The following is a 22004-nucleotide window of genomic DNA, read 5'->3' on the forward strand; positions in this document are numbered from 1 at the left end:
CTTTTACACAGCAAATAGGAATAGCGCTTCAGTTTCAAAATGATCACCTTCAAGCTAAGCATGGTCTAACTGTGCTCTCTCAAAAATCTCGATCCCTCATCAGAAACCTTACCTGCAGCTTTGCAGCCCTTGGCGGACCCCATCGCTGAACGACAACCGCTCTCCTTTCTGAGGAGCTTGACCTACTGCTCACCTATTCTAGAAGTTTGGGAACCGCTCTCAAATTCAGTCAAGGGCTACTCGTCTTGCACTAGAGCTTAGGGGTCAGTTCCCATGCACAGTGTGCCTAGAGGACATGTCATGACAGAAGAGTTCCATGGGCCTGAGGTACAAGACACTTTACAGGACAACAGACTACGGGTTTTGCCCAACATGAGCCCACGCCTCTGACATTCAAAACGCTTAAAAGAGTCACTGTCACTAGCCCAAAGATGCCTGGAACAATTTCTTATAGATAATTACAGCCACAAGAACAAGTTATAAAAGCCTGAATCATAATTGTGATTCACAGACAACTGTTACCATTTGCTTACTTGCACAATTTAACTTAATAAATGGGAGCAATGAGATCAGACCACGTCTCACCTGTATAAGAGCACATGTTCTTACATGAATCAACCCTACTAATAGACAATCAGGAGGTTATTGCAGTAGGAGGTATGGTACAAGTATTACAGAGTGCAGTACACAGGATGTGCCCCATAATGCAAGGAACGATGTTATCACCAACAAAAGGAGCCATACTGGTCTCCTTTTGGTGGCATTGATTAGTTTTCCCATGGTGCACTGAGTCCTCAGCAGACATGCAAAGCACTGCACACTCAACCACCCACAACCCTTCACACTGTAGCTGAGACAAAGCTAAAGCACATGCAGGCTACTCCCCAGGACACTTCTCCTGTTCAGAGATGGATCGAGAGATTCAGAGCTAGCTGTCCGGTCCAGCACTCAACCATTCCTAAGAACCTACAGAACCTTAACAACGAGGATGTTTTCCATCAAGAGACTTGGAGTAACAACAACCAAAATAATCAAATGCTCTAAAGCTGTGATTCCAAGTACAAAAGTGGAAAGCATGCACCGTGTTAAAGCCCCTGTGAAATTCTAGGCTTTCGTGTTCTTTTTGTAGGGGCTGCCTTCTGTAGCAGTCCATGAGAATGAGGCAGGGTGGCAACCAGGTGCCACTGCCAGGGAACCAAGAAGCCACCCGCTCGCAGCAGCCTCTGTGACAAAGGGGAGGTGGTAGATGCCCCGGTGGGACTAGGCAAAGACAGAACGTCCCCACTGCAGACACATTGACTTTAAACATCCAACAGTAAGGAACACGCTTGGAAAAAGCCTTTAGGTTCCAATTCTGTCTTTTGCTTTCAAGGACAAGCCCCCATAGAGGGAAGTATCACAAACAGCAGGACCACAATTTCAAAGGACGATACATTTGTAATAAAGGCAGAATTCTGTCAAGCTGCATGGACCTAACTGGAAAAGAGACCAAGAACGAATGTGGTGGCCGGTGCAGCACTGGAAGCCACAGTGGGTGGAGAAAAGCAGAATGTCTCTTACCCATTTTCACCAACATCTGATGCCCTTTATTTTCTTCTCCAAGTCTATGGTCTGGTATTAGGGGGGCAGAACCTGACCCTAAACCAGGAGCAGACCTAAGATTAAAATGAAAAGGCCTCATCACAACTCCAATCGTAAAACAAGACTTTGGGGTGCATTGCTATCGCCCAAACCATTCGTTCAAGCGCTTGTAATACATTCCAAAAGAATGGCAGAATGACGCATTAATAAGGATTGGAGACCATTGTTTTAATAACAGAATTCCCACAGTTAACAACAGAAATCACAGGAAAGGCTCATAAAAAAATAGAGTTGATGCAAACATGAGAATAAACTGTCCACAAACTTTGTTAGAAAGATGAGGGGAATGGTTTTCACAATAACAGAAATCTCCTGAGAGTGAAAAAGTGTATTTATGAGGGAAACTTGCATGTCTCAGCGGGGACTATTTACATGCACTGGGTTCAATGACATTTAGGAAGACGAGAACATGTCCAACAAAGTGAGAGCTGGCAGCCCTCCAAAACTGGTGCGCTGACACTCACGGTGGAGTGGCACTCCGAGACCTTGACCGGCGTCTCCTTCCTGGTGAAGCAGATTTCGACCTGGACCTAGACCTGGACCTGGAACGGGATCGACTTCGGGATGAGTGGGACCGACTTCTGCTTCTAAAAAGAAACAAAAATGATATATTAACCTCCTGTAAACCTAAACCCAATTGATACAAATACAAAATTTCGCAAAACTGTATTTTGTTTATTTTTAGCACCAAAAATACTGGTAGTCACTCATAGCATCTCAAATGCAGTAGAACACACTATGTGATGTAGAAGGCAGCATACACCACATGCAAGTTCATTATCGACCTGCTCTTAAATGAGCCATCAGTGATACCTGCGCTTTCTGGACAATCTCCAGCCGTTCTTGTTCCAGTGATATTCTTGAAAAAGGCGACAGCTACGAGAACATGTGAATCTACTTTATTCATAACTAGTGGTTGTTCTTCATGACAAGAAAGGAAACAAAAGCACACTGGCAGACCTCAAACAGAAACTCACTGGCCATTCCACCTCCAGATGAGTGGTTGGCGTATCTGGAACTTCAGAGTAAACTGCTCCTTCCGCGTCACTGAAATCAGTAATGGAATGAGACAGGGGAACCTAGTTAAACTGGGTGTCAGGAGACAGACCACTGGGATTTATCCTCTTGTCCCTCCTGTTCAACATGTATAAATCACCTGCTGACAGATACCTGAACTGCACCAGCTGCTCTTCCAAACATATGATGACTACACAAAACATTATCTGCCTGGGCAAGGATGAGATTAAGGGAGCAGAGACCAAACCACGTACTCCACTGACAGAGTCAACACTGAGATCCTTGTGCTGCACACAAGACCTATACGTCACTCCTTTCACAAGCTCACAAGCCTAACATCTGCTACATAAGAGGGACAAAAAAGCCTTGGAATTCTTTTTTTGACACTGACTTTCCTTTTGCAGAACTTTGAAACTTAGTGAAGCGCATCCACCTTCCATACCCCAGATGGGACAGATGAGCGCTCTTTTAAAGGCATGCTTGGAACCTGCAATGTAGTCTGCGCCTGGTCCCAGGGCCAATGCACAACTAACCAGACAGAAGGCACCTGATACTTTGGAATCGTGATCTCATGGAGCCATTCTTAAAAGCAGCTCAGATGCTGCCTTGCTAAGTCATGTTTCCAAATCTTCAGCACCCTTAAAGGCTACGGGGAAACTAGCACTGCCGCTTTTCATGGTAAGACACAAGTATTATTAAAGTAACAAGGAGGGCCTGTTCCTACCATACGAGGGCCTTAAACTCCACAATTCCAGAATCAAAATGATGACCGTAAACCCAGTCCCATTCACTGCAGGAACCTCCTAAACACAGACCTGTTCAACCTGATTTTCGATGGAGACCTCTGCTCTGCTAGCACTACTGACCCCTCCAAGTTCCGGTTCTTCATACATATTTAAAGAGGACGCAGCAGGTGGTCTGCACAGGAGCAAACCAGTCTTCCACTTTGTAAAGTGAGATATAACATAGTTGGCACAACTGAAAAGCGCAGTCAGCCTGCATGGTCTCCTTACGCTATTAAAAGATTATTGGAAGTTTACTGCTACCCAAATAAATCATATTCATTTGATCGATCTCCGAACAAAGACAGGCTGAGTGCACTTACTGGGATCTGAACATGTGACCACATGGTCAAATTCGGATACCTGCAGGTGATGCCCAAGTTAGTCACAAGACTCCAGCCTCAGTGGTTTTACCACCGTAGGTCAGACAAACGGTGTTCCAAACACACACTTATTCTTCTGTGCGTAGCATTTCCCTTGTACTGATAAATAAAGCGAACACCATGACCATGCCTCCACTAAGACACATTCTTTGGGTTGCGGGCAGTGCTAGGCCTGTCCTGTGCAAAGTGCAATTGGCCATTTTGACCCAAAGCGCCTTCTCCAGTGCTCAGGTCTATGTAATGTGCTATTTTTCCACAGAATACAAGTTGCTCAGTTTGTTTCATTTTAATCAGGAGCAAAACATAAAAGTACCCCCTCAATGGACTAAACTTGCTTCAGGCATCACATGGACGAATAACAGGTCAATCCACAGAAATATTAATATTTTAAAATTATAAATTGAAACACCAGTCTGGCTACAATGGCAGGGTAGCTTTTACAGAAATAGATTAAGTAGAAATTACACAACTGATGTACACTGGCCAAACAACGCCAGACCACCAAGACTCTGATAAACACCAGAGCTGCGCAGTAGGGTTCACCATCATCAAAATCGCAACATGGCCACTCAAATGGTAGAAATGCACAACACAAATGCTGATAACATAGCTACTAAAATGTTGACTAGAACGCAAGCTGTGCACGTCAGTTTGTAAGAGGTGCATGAAGGTGCAGAACAGTGTGAGCATCGTTGAGGATAGGATGGTCAAGGAACATGAACCAACAGACACAAGAAAACTGTAAGAAAGATACAGAAACACCACAGAGTAACTTTTCTCTGCTAAGGCAATACAAAGCGGAGAACATTTAACTACCAAGTAAGCTATTCCCCTCACGCAAGCAGTGACACTGCTGTCGTACTGTGGATATACAGTGGGGCTCACAAAGATAGGTGGTTGCAAGACCATGTTCAGTGGGCACCAGCCTAGTCAGCAGACACCCTTGTTGTCAAGGCGACAACGTCCACACGGTAAACAAAGAGGGGCAGAAGGCAAACAACTGCTAACGTCTCTTCTGTAGTGCAATATTTATCCCCAGAGGACGTTCCTCCACTTCTGAACAACCACAGGTGCCCAAACATCCATCCACTGCACGGAGCCCACCCCACATGGAAGAAAAGTGCTCCTCATACCTGGACCTGGACCTGGAATAGGACCTTGAATGGGACCGGGACCTCGACCTAGAGTACGAGCCAGATGACTTGGAGGATCGTGAACTGGACTGTGAAGAATTACGGCCTCTGCTCTTCGATCGGCTACGGGATCTTGACGATAATCTTAGAAAAGAGAACAAAAGGCATAAGGCAAAATATTCAAAACAGACGCAGAGCTCAGATGAGGAAGGTCAGATAAACCCTCCACATTTTGACATCATTCACACTCGGGATTAGTTGAACAGCCATGTATGATCTGTCTCTCTGCCTTGTGGCTTATTTCTGGTTATTACGGAGTTGTCAATGTCGAGTTTTATCAATGCAGAAAAAGCTCAGTGCTTTAAATGAAAACTTAGAATACAGGATGATGATCAGACTTTGGCAATATTGCAACCTAACCCGTTCACTGTGTTAAGCTGCGAGTCAGGCTGTACTAAAGGGGGGGTAACTGGAACAGCCCTTCAGCTTTACCTGTTTCTCTTCACCTGCCCCCTCCGGCGTCTCGCTCTCATCTTCGCTCTGAAGAACTCGTAAAGTCCATTCTGCTCCCACCCTTCACTGCAAGAAGAGACATTCAAAAAAGGGGTGCCTTGAGCCAAAGGACATAGGAACTAAATATTCATATATTTGGAATGAGCAGTTTGTGACAGAAATATTTTCTATATTGTATACTGTTTAATATTTCAGGCAGTTCAGCTAACCTGCTGCCATGCAAACAAACAGCTGTGAAATATATAGGATATGGCCATGGCAAACAGGATCGTCCAACTATCGCTCAAATGTCTGAAGCAGTTCAGCCTGGTTTCCTACACGGTTCAGCATGGCAACTCTAGTGCAATACATAGCAGCGCAGTGCTCCCTAAAGCCCCAAACTGTGAGCTTACCACGAAGCGCAAAACCTGCATTAACTTACGGAAAGAGAATGAATGAAGCGATTCACATCACCGTCATGTCGGTGGGATGCAGAGGTTTCTTATTTGAGAAGGACACATTAGGTTTAATTCAACGGTGGGTAATGCCGAGGTCACACTGGCGTTTCCGTAAGTCGAGATAAGGCAGCTGCTCTAGAGCAATACTACTGGGGGGATCCAAGTAACAACAAAAGGCAGGAAAAGTGCTCTTTGATGAGTGCATGAGGATACAGTGGCTACAACACCAACATCCTTGCAAAGCAAGCACGCTACAGTAACAAGGCACGACATGCGAGGGCGGAGGCCGGCAGGCATCCTGTCACTATTAAACAACAGCGTACATCTTGTACATAGCAGTGCGCGAGCACGAATTACAAATACCTATTCCTAGGACGATCGTGAGATGGCGGACTATAAAATGCCTCTACTGCAGCCAACAACCTCTCACTGGGCGGCATCGGGGGAGGGAGGCGGATATCTTTTGGATCCAAATATTTATAGTCGTGGTCCTCAAGCTGCGGAGAAGGAAACAAAAGATGACAATAACCAGTACAGAGGAGAAGCTGGAGCAGGGTCCAAGCCGAGTTCAATTTACAGAGGGTTCAACATTACTGATGCACAGGTCCTTCTGACCATGCTATTGATTTATTCTAGAATTTGATAAAAGTTGACGCAAAATCAGAAAATAGGCCTTATGCAATTACTTTATTTCCCCAAACACAATATTTCCATATAAAAGAATGGTGGACATTGCTATTATGTTGAACAGAGATGACTGCGGAAAAGGTCTGTGATAACTTGACTTTTACGACATCAATATCATATTTTGTCATGAATTCCTTGCTCTCGCTACTTACTTATCATCCATAGTTTCTTTGGCCAGGTTTCCAGCGGTTTCATTTAGCAGTTTCCAGAGCGCACAAGTAGGATGAGAGAACGTGCTGCTAATACTTTCTAGGACATATTGTGACCAGACAGTGAAAGTTCTCCATACCCAAATCAAATATTGGTTTAGAAAGAACATTCTCAAACTAATAGGATAGAACTATTTAGAATTGTGAATGTGCAATAAGTTGACTTCTGTCAGCGTGCCCGTTTTCAAAGCAACATGTGCAAGTAAGCTAGCAAAGGCAGGGCAGCGACTAAGGCCAGGTAATGCCACAACTGTGGACAGATGGAATGGACCACGGAATTCTAGTTTTACAAAATGACAACAAGTTCACGTATGTTTATGAAAAAAACAGACCTCTGTCCTGGACTGAACTGCAAAAAATTAATTTCTCAATCTGGTGTTACATCAGCCTCAAGAGCATATGTATAACAACAGAGTGAAAAATAAGAACATAGGTCATGATAAAAAGTCTAGGTCAGGGAAACATTGGAATTCAAAGCTCTTCTATTACCTTTGCCACAACACCTGCAGAAGTGAAGGAGTTCTAACATTTTAGGGGCTCAGCTACCACAACTGTTTCTGTCAGGGGTGCGAAAACGTTCCCATCATTCTCCAAGACAATCTAAACTAATAGATCACCTAAAACACAAGACCTTGAAAGAGGGAAGCAACAGAAACACCAGATCCCTGGGCCCCCTTCTAAGAGGACGACATTCTAAAACTCAACACAATGGTTGCAGCTTAATAAAGATAGAGCATGAAGTGTTTGTACAAGATACTTTGTTAGAGAGGAATTTACAAATGTTGAAAAAAATAAATGGCCGCCATCTTGTGAAGCAGTGGGGAGAATCCACTGCACAGAGGACAGATGGTCCCTTGATATGGTCATCATCAGATCACTCCAATGTACATAAGCACACAACTGAAATATGGAACACATTTCTGGAACGAAGGACAGCTTAAAGCCACTAAACCGACTGCGCTATCATTTTTATATATTATTTAGGCGTTTACGTGGGACTGCTAGAGACATGTTATGCAAACCAGAGGGTCTGGAGAAAGACAACCTCTCCAGGACTAAAGAAATAAATAGCACAATGCAAGGGTCGGATGCCTATGTGCCAAGTTTTTGAGCAGATTAACCGAGGAAAAATATTAACCATCAACTTCATGATCTATATCAAATCCTCCAAGTAATATTATCCTAACATCCACCAAGCAGAGATACAGTTGAGGTTATAAACTGAGAGATGAAGAGCTGGCTAAGACAATAAGCCAAAAACATGAGCTTTTCAGAGCGAAATCGGCATTACCCACTGTACGATTCAAAATATGTGAAAATGTGTTAAAAAAGATTACCGTATAATGTAGTGTCCTAACCTTATTTCCCATCACATTCCACTTGCTACTATATGCTCTCGCAAGCAATCATCAAAAGTACAGCTGCCCTAATTCTTAACGCTTCCATTTGGTGACCTGCCTACTGGACAATGAAACATGAAGAAATGTGGACAATTCTGTCCACCAATTACTTTTCATGTGCTTTGCGGTCTCAAAATGGTCGGACACCCCGATCTGGTGATGAATCTCCACCCTAAGAACATGAAGCTGGAGTTACTTATGTTTGGTTTTGAGCTAGGTTTGCTGATCCCTGCGAAGGATCACAGAGGTCATTATGGAACAATAGTTTGCGTTGTAATGTCGATATTGCCTGGCCTTGAACTTATAGCGTTGTATATCGCTCCTCCACTCACCCATCTGCAGAGCTGGACCCAAGAGCCCCTGTGGAATGCTGCACAACTTTCTGTCCAGCCCCCTTCTGTGCAAGGCTTCATGCACGTTCAACACATTTTCATTACTTTTGTCAGTGGTGTAAACTCTGGCAGGCAAGCGCTGATCCAACACCTGAACGGGTCCAGACTACTACGACACTTACAAGAAAAAAACACGAACCGCTCGAAAGTCAGGTGGGTTTTTAGGCTGATACAACAAAAATACCTTTTCTATTTTAAATTAGAAAGACTGGCCATAGCTGACCCAATTTTACTCCGAAGTGAAAGCTTTGTAAGTACGCACTCGCTAATGCAACCGCAGACGTCTAGTTAGACTAAGACGAGGAGCAAAGGTGTGATGAGAGGAACTGGCCAGGGTCAGGCAGCACATTTGTAAGGTAATCAAAAATGACACATTGTAAGAAGTATGGCGCCTCTGATACCCACTTCTCAAAAGACGTTTTCTATGTATCATTCATTTTAATGATTTTTCACAAGTTCTGAACTAAGTGGCATGAAGGTCCTGAAGACTGATATTCATAAATGATAAAAAAAATTAATGAAAGACATATGCTGCATTTTACCTTGACCAGTGGGGCCATGAGTCCTGCAGGCAGGTCAAAGTATGGTACGTTTGGGACCAGGCTGGGGTCATCATGGTTCACGTGAGGCGGCCCTGGTCGCCGTGCATGAGGGGGTTGTCCGTTGAAGCCATGAGGTGCAGGCGGAAATTCAGGATGCTGAGGTCCACCCCATGGAGGGTGCTCCACAGGGTGCGGCATCCTGTGTCCTTGATGGTGGTGAGGTGGTCCCATATCTGTAACACAAGGTTTGTAGAAAGGCATTACACCTTGATGCCAGTGATAAGTTCAGAAAGAGGACACAGAAGAAACCCAGCCAATGGACCAGTGAGGTTATGATGTGCCTGTAATTTTCAAGGGATGAGAACATGTTGCTTTTAATGTTATGACAGCAATTCAGGATTTAGTAGATTTGTTTTACAAGCTTCTGTTGTCTAGATAGTCGTATACGATTGACGCGATATAAAGGTGCGTTTGGTGTACACATGTACAGTTATTGTCAGCTGCACAATGTGATTGTTATTTTTGCCTGGAAGGGACTGGAGATGTTGCTTAAGTAGAGGAACTACATCAGATGTCACCCCTGATACAGTTGATTTTTGGTTTTCTATGAAGTTATCCTCTCACATGAGATTATCTGAAGGTGTAGTGCATGGATGATGGGTTAACCTGTGCAAGCATGGAGGTTCAGTACTTGCAAGGGGGCCTTTGCCGGTTACTTTACGTGCAACTGACCCCACGATGGTTATGAGAAAAAGGTATGCATGTGAAAGGAGATCTTGTCTGCGATGATACTGCACTATGCGAGTGAGGTGTGGTGGTTGTCCTGCAAGAGTAGGGTGTGACTATTGCCCTGTGTGCAAGAACCGTTAAGGTGACATCTGTGTGTGAGACAAGTGCAGCAGGAGGCGTTTTTCGTGTGTGTGCTCTACAGTTGGTGCAAAGTTGAATGAAGATTGTGGGTAGCTTGAGAGTCTGAGGTTTGTAAGTTTCATTACTTTTGGACAAGTGTAAATGTATCTAGTGTTTTGCTTCTCTCTTCTTTAAAGGAGTAGACACGTGCATCTTCTCCCTTTTACACTCTGTGTAGTTCCAGTTCTTTCTGCACTCTGATTATGCAAGAGTTCTGTCTGGAAAATGTGTTAAAGGGGCTCTTGCAGACATGTCCTAGGCTGGCAACTTCAACTGAACCTGGTCTGTAAACTGGCACAAATGTTGAGAAAACCTAGATGTAAACTGGGAGGAGCCTGTTCCTTCAAGGTACATGTGAGAGATCACTCCATACATGGCAGGTACAGAGAACAGGAACAATAGCACAGATGTGCAATGGAATGAAGGAAGCGATGCCGAATGACAATGCAGATCACCTTTAAAAACCACAATTGCTGTACAGTTCCCAGTAAGCCCAATGCAGATATGCCATGTTCTCTATGTAGAGGCTTACAGGTCTTAGGTGGTGTAGAGATGTCACTGTGAAGTACGCTTAACTTGGGTAAAAAAAATGCCTATTTTATTGTGGTCCGCTTGTTCTGTCTGAGACCTCTGCATAACACCATTCTGGAGTATAGACTGTGGGTTCTAATGCCTCTTTAAAGTGGAACACGAAAGCACCCTAAAAACAGCAGACTGCCTGTCATCATGAGCACAACTATTTTTCTGGAGTATGTTATCAATCCAGAAGTATTAGCGTTGAGGGTTTAGGAAAGTGCCTTCTTTTGGACATTGTAAGGAAATGCCTCCTTGGCTTGTTTACCCCCTAACCTTTTGCCTTTGCTGATGCTAAGTTATGATTTGAAAGTGTGCTGGGACCCTGCTAACCAGACCCCAGCACCAGTGTTATTTCCATAAACTGTACCTTTGTCTCCACAATTGGCACAACCCTGACACTCGGGTAAGTCCCTTGTAACTGGTACCCTTGGTACCAAGGCCCCTGAAGCCAGGGAAGGTCCCTAACGGTTGCAGCATGTCTTATGCCACCCTGCGGACCCCTCACTCAGCACATGCACACTGCCTCACATCTTGTGAGTGCTGGTGGAGAGAAAAAGACTAAGTCGACATGGCACTCCCCTCAGAGTGCCATGCCAACCTCACACTGCCTGTGGCATAGGTAAGTAACCCCTCTAGCAGGCCTTACAGCCCTAAGGCAGGGTCCCCTATATCACAGATGAGGGCATATGTGCATGAGCACTATACCCCTACAGTGTCTAAGCAAAACCTTATACATTGTAAGCGCAGGGTAGCCATTAGAGTATATGGTCTGGGAGTTTGTCAAACACGAACTCCACAGTTCCATAATGGCTACACTGAAAACTGGGAAGTTTGGTATCAAACTTCTCAGCACAATAAATGCACACTGATGCCAGTGTGCAAATTATTGTAACATACATCCTAAGGTCTTCTTAGAGATGCCCCCTGTAGGATGTTGGCTCTGTATGCACTATTTCAAAGTAAGGAATAGTATGCACAGAGTCCAAGGGTTCCCCTTAGAGGTAAGATAGTGGCAAAAAGAGATAATACTAATGCTCTATTTTGTGGTAGTGTGGTCGAGCAGTAGGCTTATCAAAGGAGTAGTGTTAAGCATTTGTTGTAAACACACAGGCAATAAATGAGGAACACACACTCAGACAATTCCAGGCCAATACGTTTTTGTATAGAAAAATATGTTTTCTTAGTTTATTTTAATAACCACAGGTTCAAGATTTACATGTAATACTTCAAATGAAAGGTATTGCAGGTAGGTACTTTAGGAATTTTGAATTAGCAAAATAGCATATACAGTTTTCACATAAATCACATATAGCTATTTTAAAACTAGACACTTAGTGCAATTTTCAACAGTTCCTGGGGGAAGTAAGAGTTTGTTAGTTTTTGCAGGTAAGTAAACCACCTACGGGGTTCAAGTTTGGGTCCAAGGTAGCCCACCGTTGGGGGTTCAGAGCAACCCCATAGTTACCACACCAGCAGCTCAGGGCCGGTCAGGTGCAGAGGTCAAAGTGGTGCCCAAAACGCATAGGCTTCAATGGAGAAGGGGGTGCCCCGGTTCCTGTCTGCCAGCAAGTAAGTACCCGCGTCTTCGGAGGGCAGACCAGGGGGGTTTTGTAGGGCACCAGGGGAGACACAAATCCACACAGAAAGTACACCCTCAGCGGCACGGGGCGGCCGGGTGCAGTGTGCAAAGAAGCGTCAGGTTTGTAATAGGGATCAATGGGAGACCAAGGGGTCTCTTCAGCGATGCGGGCAGGCAAGGGGCGAGGGGGGGGCAGGGAGGGGGCTCCAGGGAGAGGGCCACCTGGGGGTCGCTCCTGCACTGGAGGTCGGATCCTTCAGGCCCTGGGAGCTGCGGGTGGAGAGTCTTTACCAGGCGTTGGATCTTAGAAGCAGGCAGTCGCGGTCAGGGGGAGCCTCGGGATTCCCTCTGCAGGCGTTGCTGTGGGGGCTCGGGGGGGGGGGCTACTCTGGCTACTCACGGTCTCGCAGTCGCCGGGGAGTCCTCCCTGAAGTGTTTGTTCTCCACAAGTCGAGCCGGGGGCGTCGGGTGCAGAGTGCCAAGTCTCAAGCTTCCGGCGGGAAACGCAAGTTGTTTCAAAGTTGCTTCTGTGTTGCAAAGTTGCAGTCTTTGGTGAACAGAGCCGCTGTCCTCGGGAGTTCTTGGTCCTTCTAGATGCAGGGCAGTCCTCTGGGGATTCAGAGGTCGCTGGTCCCTGTGGAAAGCGTCGCTGGAGCAGTGTCTTTAGAAGTGGGGAGACAGGCCGGTAGAGCTGGGGCCAAAGCAGTTGGTGTCTCCGTCTTCTCTGCAGGGTTTTTCAGCTTAGCAGTCCTCTTCTTCTTAGGTTGCAGGAATCTGAGTTCCTAGGTCCAGGGGAGCCCCTAAATACAGAATTTAGGGGTGTGTTTAGGTCTGGGAGGGCAGTAGCCAATGGCTAAAAGCCTTGAGGGTGGCTACACCCTCTTTGTGCCTCCTCCCAAGGGGAGGGGGTCACATTCCTATCCCTATTGGGGGAATCCTCCATCTGCAAGATGGGGGATTTCTAAAAGTCAGACTCACCTCAGCTCAGGTTGCCTTACGGGCTGTCCTGACTGGTCAGTGACGACTCCTTGTTTTTCTCATTATCTCCTCTGGCCTTGCCGCCAAAAGTGGGGCCGTGGCCAGAGGGGGCGGGCAACTCCAATAGCTGGAATGCCCTGGGGTGCTGTAACAAAGGGGGTGAGCCTTTGAGGCTCACCGCCAGGTGTTACAGTTCCTGCAAGGGGGGAGGTGATAAGCATCTCCACCCAGTACAGGCTTTGTTACTAGCCATAGAGTGACAAAGGCACTCTCCCCATGTGGCCAGCAACATGTCTCGAGTGTGGCAGGCTGCTAAAACCAGTCAGCCTACACAGGTAGTTGGTTAAGGTTTCAGGGGGCACCTCTAAGGTGCCCTCTGGGGTGTATGTTACAATAAAATGTACACTGGCATCAGTGTGCATTTATTGTGCTGAGAAGTTTGATACCAAACTTCCCAGTTTTCAGTGTAGCCAGTATGGTACTGTGGAGTTTGTGTCTGACAGACTCCCGGACCATATACTCTTATGGCTACCCTGCACTTACAATGTCTAAGGTTTTGCTTAGACACTGTAGGGGCACAGTGCTCATGCACTGGTGCCCTCACCTATGGTATAGTGCACCCTGCCTTAGGGCTGTAAGGCCTGCTAGAGGGGTGACTTATCTATACTGCATAGGTAGTGTGAGGGTGGCATGGCACCCTGAGGGGAGTGCCATGTCGACTTACTCGTTTTGTCCTCACCAGCACACACAAGCTGGCAAGCAGTGTGTCTGTGCTGAGTGAGGGGTCCCCAGGGTGGCATAAGATATGCTGCAGCCCTTAGAGACCTTCCCTGGCATCAGGGCCCTTGGTACCAGGGGTACCAGTTACAAGGGACTTACCTGGATGCCAGGGTGTGCCAATTGTGAAAACAAAAGTACAGGTTAGGGAAAGAACACTGGTGCTGGGGCCTGGTTAGCAGGCCTCAGCACACTTTCAAATCAAAACTTAGCATCAGCAAAGGCAAAAAGCTGCCAGGGGGTAACCATGCCAAGGAGGCATTTCCTTACACCCCCTGAATACCTACCCGACTTCTAGTGTAGGCTGACCAGTTTCTGACAGCCTGCCACACACCAGACATGTTGCTGGTCAATTGGGGAGAGTGCTTTTGTCACTCTGTGGCCAGGAACAAAGCCTGTACTGGGTGGAGGTGCTTCTCACCTCCCCTGCAGGAACTGTAACACCTGGAGGTGAGCCTCAAAGGCTCACCCCTTTTGTTACAGCGCCCCAGGCCATCCCAGCTAGTGGAGATGCCTGCCCCTCCGGCCACTGCCCGCACTTTTGGCGGCAAGGCTGGAGGAGATAATGAGAAAAACAAGGAGGAGTCACCCACCAATCAGGACAGCCCCTAAGGTGTCCTGAGCTGAGGTGACCCCTGCCTTGAGAAATCCTCCATCTTGAGTTTGGAGGATTCCCCCCAATAGGATTAGGGATGTGCCCCCCTCCCCACAGGGAAGAGGCACAAAGAGGGTGTAGCCACCCTTAAGGACAGTAGCCATTGGTTACTGCCCTCCCAGACCTAAACACACCCCTAAATTCAGTATTTAGGGGCTCCCCAGATCCCAGGAAATCAGATTCCTGCAACCTGAAGAAAGAAGGACTGCGACCTACAAGCCTGCAGAGAAGGAGGAAGACGACAATTGATTTGGCCCCGGCCCTACCAGCCTGTCTCCAACTTCGAAACCTGCTCCAGCAACGCATCCAACAGGGACCAGCAACCTCTGAAGCCTCAGAGAACTGCCCTGGACTACAGGACCAAGAAACTCCAGTGAACAGCGCCCCTGTTCAAAACCAGCTACTTCTTTGCAACAAAGAAGCAACTTCTAAGGACTTCACGTTTCCCATCGGAAGTGTGAGACTCTACACTCTGCACCCGACGCCCCCGGCTCGACCTGCAGAAAACCAACACCTCTAGGAGGATTCCCCGGCGACTGCGAGCCCGTGAGTAACCAGAGACAATCCCCCTGAGCCCCTACAGAGACGCCTGCAGAGAGAATCCAGAGGCTCCCCCTGACCGCAAATGCCTGTAACAAGGGACCCGACGCCTGGAACCAACACTGCACCCGCAGCCCCCAGGACCTGAAGGAACCAAACTTCGATGCAGGAGTGACCCCCCCAAGCGACCCTCTGCCTTGCCCAGGTGGTGTCTGTCCCGAGAAGCCCCCCCGTGCCTGCCTGCACCGCTAGAGTGACCCCGGGTCCCTCCACTGAAACCTATACAAAACCCGACGCCTGCTTTGCACACTGCACCCAGCCGCCCCTGGGCCGCTGAGGGTTTGTTTTGTTTGCCTACTTGTGTCCCCCCCAGTGCTCTACAAAACCCCCCTGGTCTGCCCCTAGAGGACGCAGGTAGTTACCTGCTGGCAAACTGGAACCGGAGCATCCCTGTTCTCCATAGGCACCTATGTGTTCTGGGCACCTCTTTGACCTCTGCACCTGACCGGCCCTGAGCTGCTGGTGTGGTAACTTTGGGGTTGCCTTGAACCCCCGATGGTGGGTTGCCTATGCCCCAGGACTGAGACTTGCAAGTGTTTTACTTACCTCCTAATCTAACCTTTACTTACCTCCCCCAGGAACTGTTGATTTGTGCACTAAGTGTCCACTTTGAAAATAGCTTATAGCCATGTTTACAAAGACTGTACATGTTTTCATTCAAAGTTCCTAAAGTATCTAAGTGGAGTACCTTACATTTAAAGTATTAACTGTAAATCTTGAACCTGTGGTTCTTAAAATAAACTAAGAAAATATATTTTTCAATATAAAAACCTATTGGCCTGGAGTAAGTCTTTGAGTGTGTGTTCCTCACTGATTGCCTGTGTGTGTACAACAAATGCTTAACACTACCCTCTGATAAGCCTACTGCTCGACCATACTACCACAAAATAGGGCATTAGAATTATCTACTTTTGTCACTACCTTACCGCTAAGGGGAACCCTTGGACTATGTGCACACTATTTCTTACTTTGAAATAGTATATACAGAGCCACCTTTCTACAGACATGGTTACCCCCACTTTTTGCCTATCAGTGTGCTTAAACTGTTTTCACTGGCATCCCGATAACCAGGACAACAGTGATTGTGCTCTCTCCCTCCAAATTTGGTTGCTTTGGACCTTTGTGCACTCCACAACTGGCATACTGGTAACCCCGTATCAGTCCCTAGTATATGGGACTTAGGTACCCAGGGCTATGGGACATCAGGGGTCCCCCATGGGCTGCAGTATGTTATTATGCCAACCATCGTGTCTGCAGGCCTGCCATTGCAGCGCAGGTGAAAAGGTGCATGCACCCTTTCATCACGGGTCACTATACCAGGTCACTGTAAGTCACCCCTGTGGTAGGTCCTTCCAACCCAAAGGGCAGGTTGCAGGTTCCTGTATGTGAGGGCACCCTTGCAAGAGCAGAGGTGGCCCTACGAACTCCAGTTCCAATGTACTGGACTTCGTAAGTGTGGAGAAGCCATTTTACCCGTGTACTGGCCACAGGTCACTAGGTGTGGTCCAGCTACATAATGGTAACTCCCAACCTGGGCACATTTGGTGTCAAACATGTCGGAATTGTACCACATTACTAATGCCAGTATTGGTGGCATGATTCCATGGACTCTAGGGGCTCCTTAGAGGACCCCCCCCAGTATTGCTATTACCAGTATTCCAGGGTTCAGCCCACACTGCTGCCAGCCCTCAGACAGGTCTCTCCTCTCCTGCTATTTGACCTGCTCAGGCAGGAGAAGGCAGAACAAAGGATTCCCTGTGGGAGAGGGAGGCAACACCCTTTCCCTTGGAAATAGGCGTTACAAGGCTAGGGATTGCTAGCCTCCCCAACCAACCGGTTTACTTTGAAGGGCTCATTTGATTTCCTCCTTGCATAAACCTGTTTCCACCAGTCCGGGGACCATCAGTCCCTGCTCTGGCATGAAACTAGACAAGGGAAAGGGGCATGTACACTCCCCTGTCCATCACCATCCCAGGGATGCCCAGAGCTCCTCCAGGTGGCCACTTGGTTCTGCCATCTTGAATCCAAGATGTGCAGATGCCCCTGTGAGCATCTGAGTGACGAGGTCACATAGGTGATGTCAGTGACCCCATCTGATAGGTGGTTACTGTGCAAAGTGACCAATTCCCCTGGTAGGGCTATTTAGGGACTCTCTTGTGGGTGGGTCCCCAGATTCGGCGTGCAAGACTCCACCAGGACTCCTCTGCTTTGACCTCTTATGCTCTTGGCCACTGGAACCTCAACTGGACACTTCAGGAACAGACAAGACTGCAACTCCTGAGACGAGCTCGTCTTGTAACATTGTTTCCTGGCTCGTTCCAGCAACTGCAACATTTCCATGGCTCTGCATCCTCTGGGGTCAGCAAGACTTCAGCTACACCAAGAAGCAAGAAGGAATCTTCTTTGGAGTGAAGGAGTCACTGCCCTGCATCTGCAGGCACCTACAGCAATGACATCCAGCTGCGTGGATCTGTTCTCCTCTGGAACTTCGTGGATCCTGCAACACAGGTGGTGGTCCGGATTGGTCACCTTGGTCCTCTCTGCCCTCTGTCTATTTTGGAGATGGTGAGCCGTGATCTCTCCTTGCAGGACAGTACCCTTGTGCACCACAACTCTTGCAGGAACCAAGGCTTGTTTACTCCAAGGCTTGTTAGCTCCAAGGTTCCAAGTAGCCCCGGCCTTCAGCAATTCTCCTTCTAAGGGCAGTTGGACAGTTTCCTCTAAGCTGCTCTAGTGACTTGGGACTCCTCTCAGGGTGTGCTGACTGGATCTCACTGCAACTTACTGTGCCTGCTACCAGTGGGTTTTCCTACGGGGCTGTGACTGCTTCTGCTGTCTCTCCCGACTGCTGAGCGACAGCCCAGACTCACCTTCAAGGGTAGAGTCCCCAGGACTTTGCTGGTCCTCTTCAGCCTTGCAACTCTTCCATGGCTCCAACTTGCACTTGCCAAAGCTTGTTGGTGGTCCTCCTGACCACTGACCGACTGCAACCCGTCGACCAACGTGGATCATCATCTGCATGGCTCCAAGGACTTCTCTGCAGCTCCTGGGCTCCACGGCTGATCATCTTCCTCCCTCATCAACCCGGATCTTCATCCGCAGGAGGGTGGGTAGTGGTTCTTGCCCTGTCTTGACTGGACTCTGTCCCCTTCTTTTGCAGGTGCTCTTCGTCCAGAATCCACCCTTGGGTTCCTCTTGTCTGGCCCTGTTCTTGCATAGCTCCTTTTCTAAGTCCTCTTGTCAGTCCTTGGGAAGACCAGGTAATTACCTCTGCTCTCCTGGGGGTCACCTAGGTACTCACCTCTTGGGGTCCTGTGTTTTCCCAGCTCCCCTCTTAACAACTCCATATCCTTGGTTATGAACTGCACTTCGCATTCCACTATTTTGGTATATGGTTTGGCCCTCCCCTATGGCACTAGCTATTTTCTATAGTTCTTACCAACGCTTGTTGCTTCCTAAGCGTATTCCTAGTTATTACTATATATATATATATATATATATATATATATATATATATTTCGTGTACTTACCTCCAGTTGGGGAACTGCCTATATGTAATCTAGTTCAGTGCTACTGTAATAAAGTACCTTTATTTTTGTAACATTGTGTGCTTCCTTTCAGGTGTGATAAGTTACTGTGCGGCTGCTGTGGTATTGGAGGTGCTTTACACTCCTCCTAGATAAGTCTTGGCTGCTCATCCACAGCTACCTCTAGAGAGTCCTGGCTTCCTAGACACTGCCTACATTCACTAATAGGGGTCGCCTGAACCTGGCATAAGGTGTCCACCACATACCAGACCAGCTTCCTACAGAGGGTTCCACCAACACTAGAGATAAGTTTTGTCATAGGTCTTGCTTGCTACTTGCATACCAGCTGGCATGAAGTGAAACAGGCAGTGGGGGAGGGCAGGAAATTCCTACTGACGTGAAATTATGGCAGCTTTGTAGCAACGTTAATTGTTTTAATATGTTTTCCCCATTCTGGGCCCAATGGTCAATTTTCTGGAGGTCCTGGGGAGGCCCAGCAGATGTTGGAGGGATTTTTTATTTTTTTCCTTTAGGAGGAGCTGTGGCATTTATGTTCCAATTTAAATCTTGTTCTGTGAAGAAGACTCAGTTGTTGGTCACTATACTTTTGATGTAACTATGGAACTGCATTTGCACAAAAGAAAATATGCACAAAAGAAAACATCCACCATAGAGAACATCTCCACCTACCTGCCGGGAATTCTCCCTGAGGAAAGTCAAAGCGATGGGGGAAGGGTGGCCTCTCGAAGGGGTGGCGAGGTTGGAATTCATCCTGCATGAAGCGAGGAGGAAAGCGATTGAAATTGTGAGGATGAGGCGGCTGGTTGAACTGTGGATGCTGCTGGTGTGGGGGGAATGGTCCACGGAAGTGAGGAGGCCTCTGCATGCGGAACTGTGGCTCCCTCTGGCCGCCACCCCAAGGAGGCTGCTCATGTTGGTTGTTCCATGGAGTGTCGAACTGATTGTTCCAATTTGGCTCAGGTTGGTTGCTCCATGGCACCTCACGCTGGTTGTTCCAGTTACCGTCCCTCTCTTCATTCCACATGCCTTCATGACTGTTGTTCCAAGGGGGTCCGTGAGGTGGTCCCTGGTGATGAGGATAAGGAGGCTGGTCACAAGGCTACAAAATAAAGAACCAATAAAAGCAATCGACGATTAACCAAGCTGCATGCTACAAAGCATAAAGGATATGTCTAGAACTTATACACAGCACTATAAATTCAAGCAGTTTACCTAAAACCAGATCTTCTTTAGAAAATATAAATAGGACCTGGGAAGAGATTTCTATTGATGAATTTGTTGCAGGAAAGAGCATATCAAATTATGTCAAATTAAAAAACAGTTGTTTATTGTGAAGGTAAGGTACAATTAAGTAACTTTTCCTTCATCTTCAGTGAATTGTCACAAATATTCATAAGCAGTGAGCCTTCATCAGATATCAAACATTTGATTTCCAGTATCCGAGATCCCAGGCCTGGACAGGTCTATTCTGTGTTAGTGCCTATAGTGAAGATTCATTTGACGGTGAGCCAGGAGTATGACTGAGCAACTTTTCATCCTCTGTCATTTTTACATCAGAACATGGGGGGTGGCTCAGGTAAGTGAGATCTCTTGGCGCATTCAAGTTAATAAATGCCCAAACTAACCAACTGGGTTCTTTCAAGACACACAGTGTCGGTTTTGACAACAAATATGGGTGTTGATGACAAAGCAATCAAATTAATTTCTGTCTCCCAACATCTGATTTTTCAGTTGATCCAGACAGACTGTTCTCGTTTATTTATTTTCCAAAGTGTTTGAAAAATGCCAAGCAGAGAGCAGTGGCAATCAAATGCTTCAATTCTGCAGGTCAGGCTTACCAGTCACTGGCAACAAGAGCTTTGCCACAATGCTCTGCCAATATACAACCTATCTAGTTAAACGAGACAGCCAGTTCCATATCTGTCCAGTTCCTACCACATTAAATGGAAATCTTGGCTAAAACAGCAAGTATCAATACAAGCATAGGTGATTCAAATGCAGAGCCAGCAAACAAGAAAGGTTTAACAAATATCAGTTCTACTCTAACTCCCACACATGACTTAAGGGCTTGAAACAAACATCTGAGAGGACTGCACAGCTCAATCAAGACTACACAGAAGGCACCCCAAGCATTCTAAAAGGGGAATGGAGGATTGCGTGAAGATTCCAATGAAAAGTTAATTTTTCTCCTCTAAGCCAGGGTCAGTGTTCAAAAATAGACTATGGTAAACTTTCAGCAGCAAAAGCCACGAGCAATCAACATATCGGACTTAAAATGTAGGATGATGATCCAAAAATGAGGCAGAGAAAATAGGTAAAAATTTATCAGATGGAGGCGATACTTCATGGCTAATCATCCAATTGCAGAGCGTTCATGATTACACTCCATTTATATTTACAATCTGACTGAATGAGGCAACTCACCTCAAAGAAAGGGAGTTCTCTTGATTGATACTTTTAAAACAACAATCTTTAAAGACTGTCTTGTAAAGCACACCCATTAAAAGATGCGAGTACCAGAACTGGTTTATCACTGTAAATTTGTTCCAAGCTTTGCAGCACTTGTGAAACTCAGCAGTAAATTAGGATATTTATTGAATGTACTAGTATTTGAATAACCGCTGCTGCTGGCACGCTGTAGCACAAAGTTAGACCAATGCCAAAACTTGCTTGAATGGTTGCCTTGTCCAGTATGGTGCACTTCAGGCATGCATGCCAGGCCCCTTGTCCAATTTTGTGCAAGCCGGGTTACACATTTCTCAGTTGTCTTGACTGATTAAACTTGCATTCTCTATCTTCACATCTGCTCTATGGTGTGTTTTACTCCTTTTATCCGTTAATCCATATCGTGTTATGTGAAACAAATGAAGCCACAACTTATTTCAAGATTTATTCCACTGATAAATCTACACTCACACTAGATTGGCTGATGTGTGATAAACAGTCCTACACAATACATCATGACATACATAAAATCATTAGGATCGTACTACAAAAGTGCACATCTAGAGGACATTTAGAGCTGTTTAAACTTTAAGAATCCTCATCCTTTTTTAACTCGACAGTTGTCACAATGCACAGCCAATAGAATGTCGGTCTTGAATAACACCGTTTATAAACACAGAAAGAAGGCGTCTGTTTTTTATCCCTCCATTATTTTTAAATATACGTAGATGTGAAAATATTTGTCTATGGTTGTCTGTAAAAAAAATCAAAATCCAAACCAGAAGCCTTGCTGATCAGTTG

At 46.5% G+C, this 22004-nt stretch overlaps 1 protein-coding gene across 5 annotated transcripts in view; it reads right to left on the bottom strand.

The window, feature by feature from the left end:
* Positions 1-22004, bottom strand: part of CHERP (calcium homeostasis endoplasmic reticulum protein) — a 134080-nt gene that overhangs the window by 28540 nt on the left and 83536 nt on the right. For 4 of the 5 annotated variants that reach the window (XM_069218192.1, XM_069218191.1, XM_069218189.1 and 1 more), the window contains 7 exons: positions 19428-19857; positions 9137-9369; positions 6270-6403; positions 5449-5535; positions 4957-5100; positions 2106-2228; positions 1561-1655 (listed from right to left, as the gene is read on the bottom strand). In XM_069218192.1, coding sequence (XP_069074293.1) covers positions 1561-1655; positions 2106-2228; positions 4957-5100; positions 5449-5535; positions 6270-6403; positions 9137-9369; positions 19428-19857 — 1246 coding nt within the window. The remainder of the gene's footprint in view (positions 1-1560; positions 1656-2105; positions 2229-4956; positions 5101-5448; positions 5536-6269; positions 6404-9136; positions 9370-19427; positions 19858-22004) is intronic. The other variant, XM_069218190.1, reaches the window with a different exon arrangement.

Source organism: Pleurodeles waltl, chromosome 12 (genome assembly GCF_031143425.1).
Source record: "Pleurodeles waltl isolate 20211129_DDA chromosome 12, aPleWal1.hap1.20221129, whole genome shotgun sequence".
Lineage (NCBI taxonomy): Eukaryota > Metazoa > Chordata > Amphibia > Caudata > Salamandridae > Pleurodeles > Pleurodeles waltl.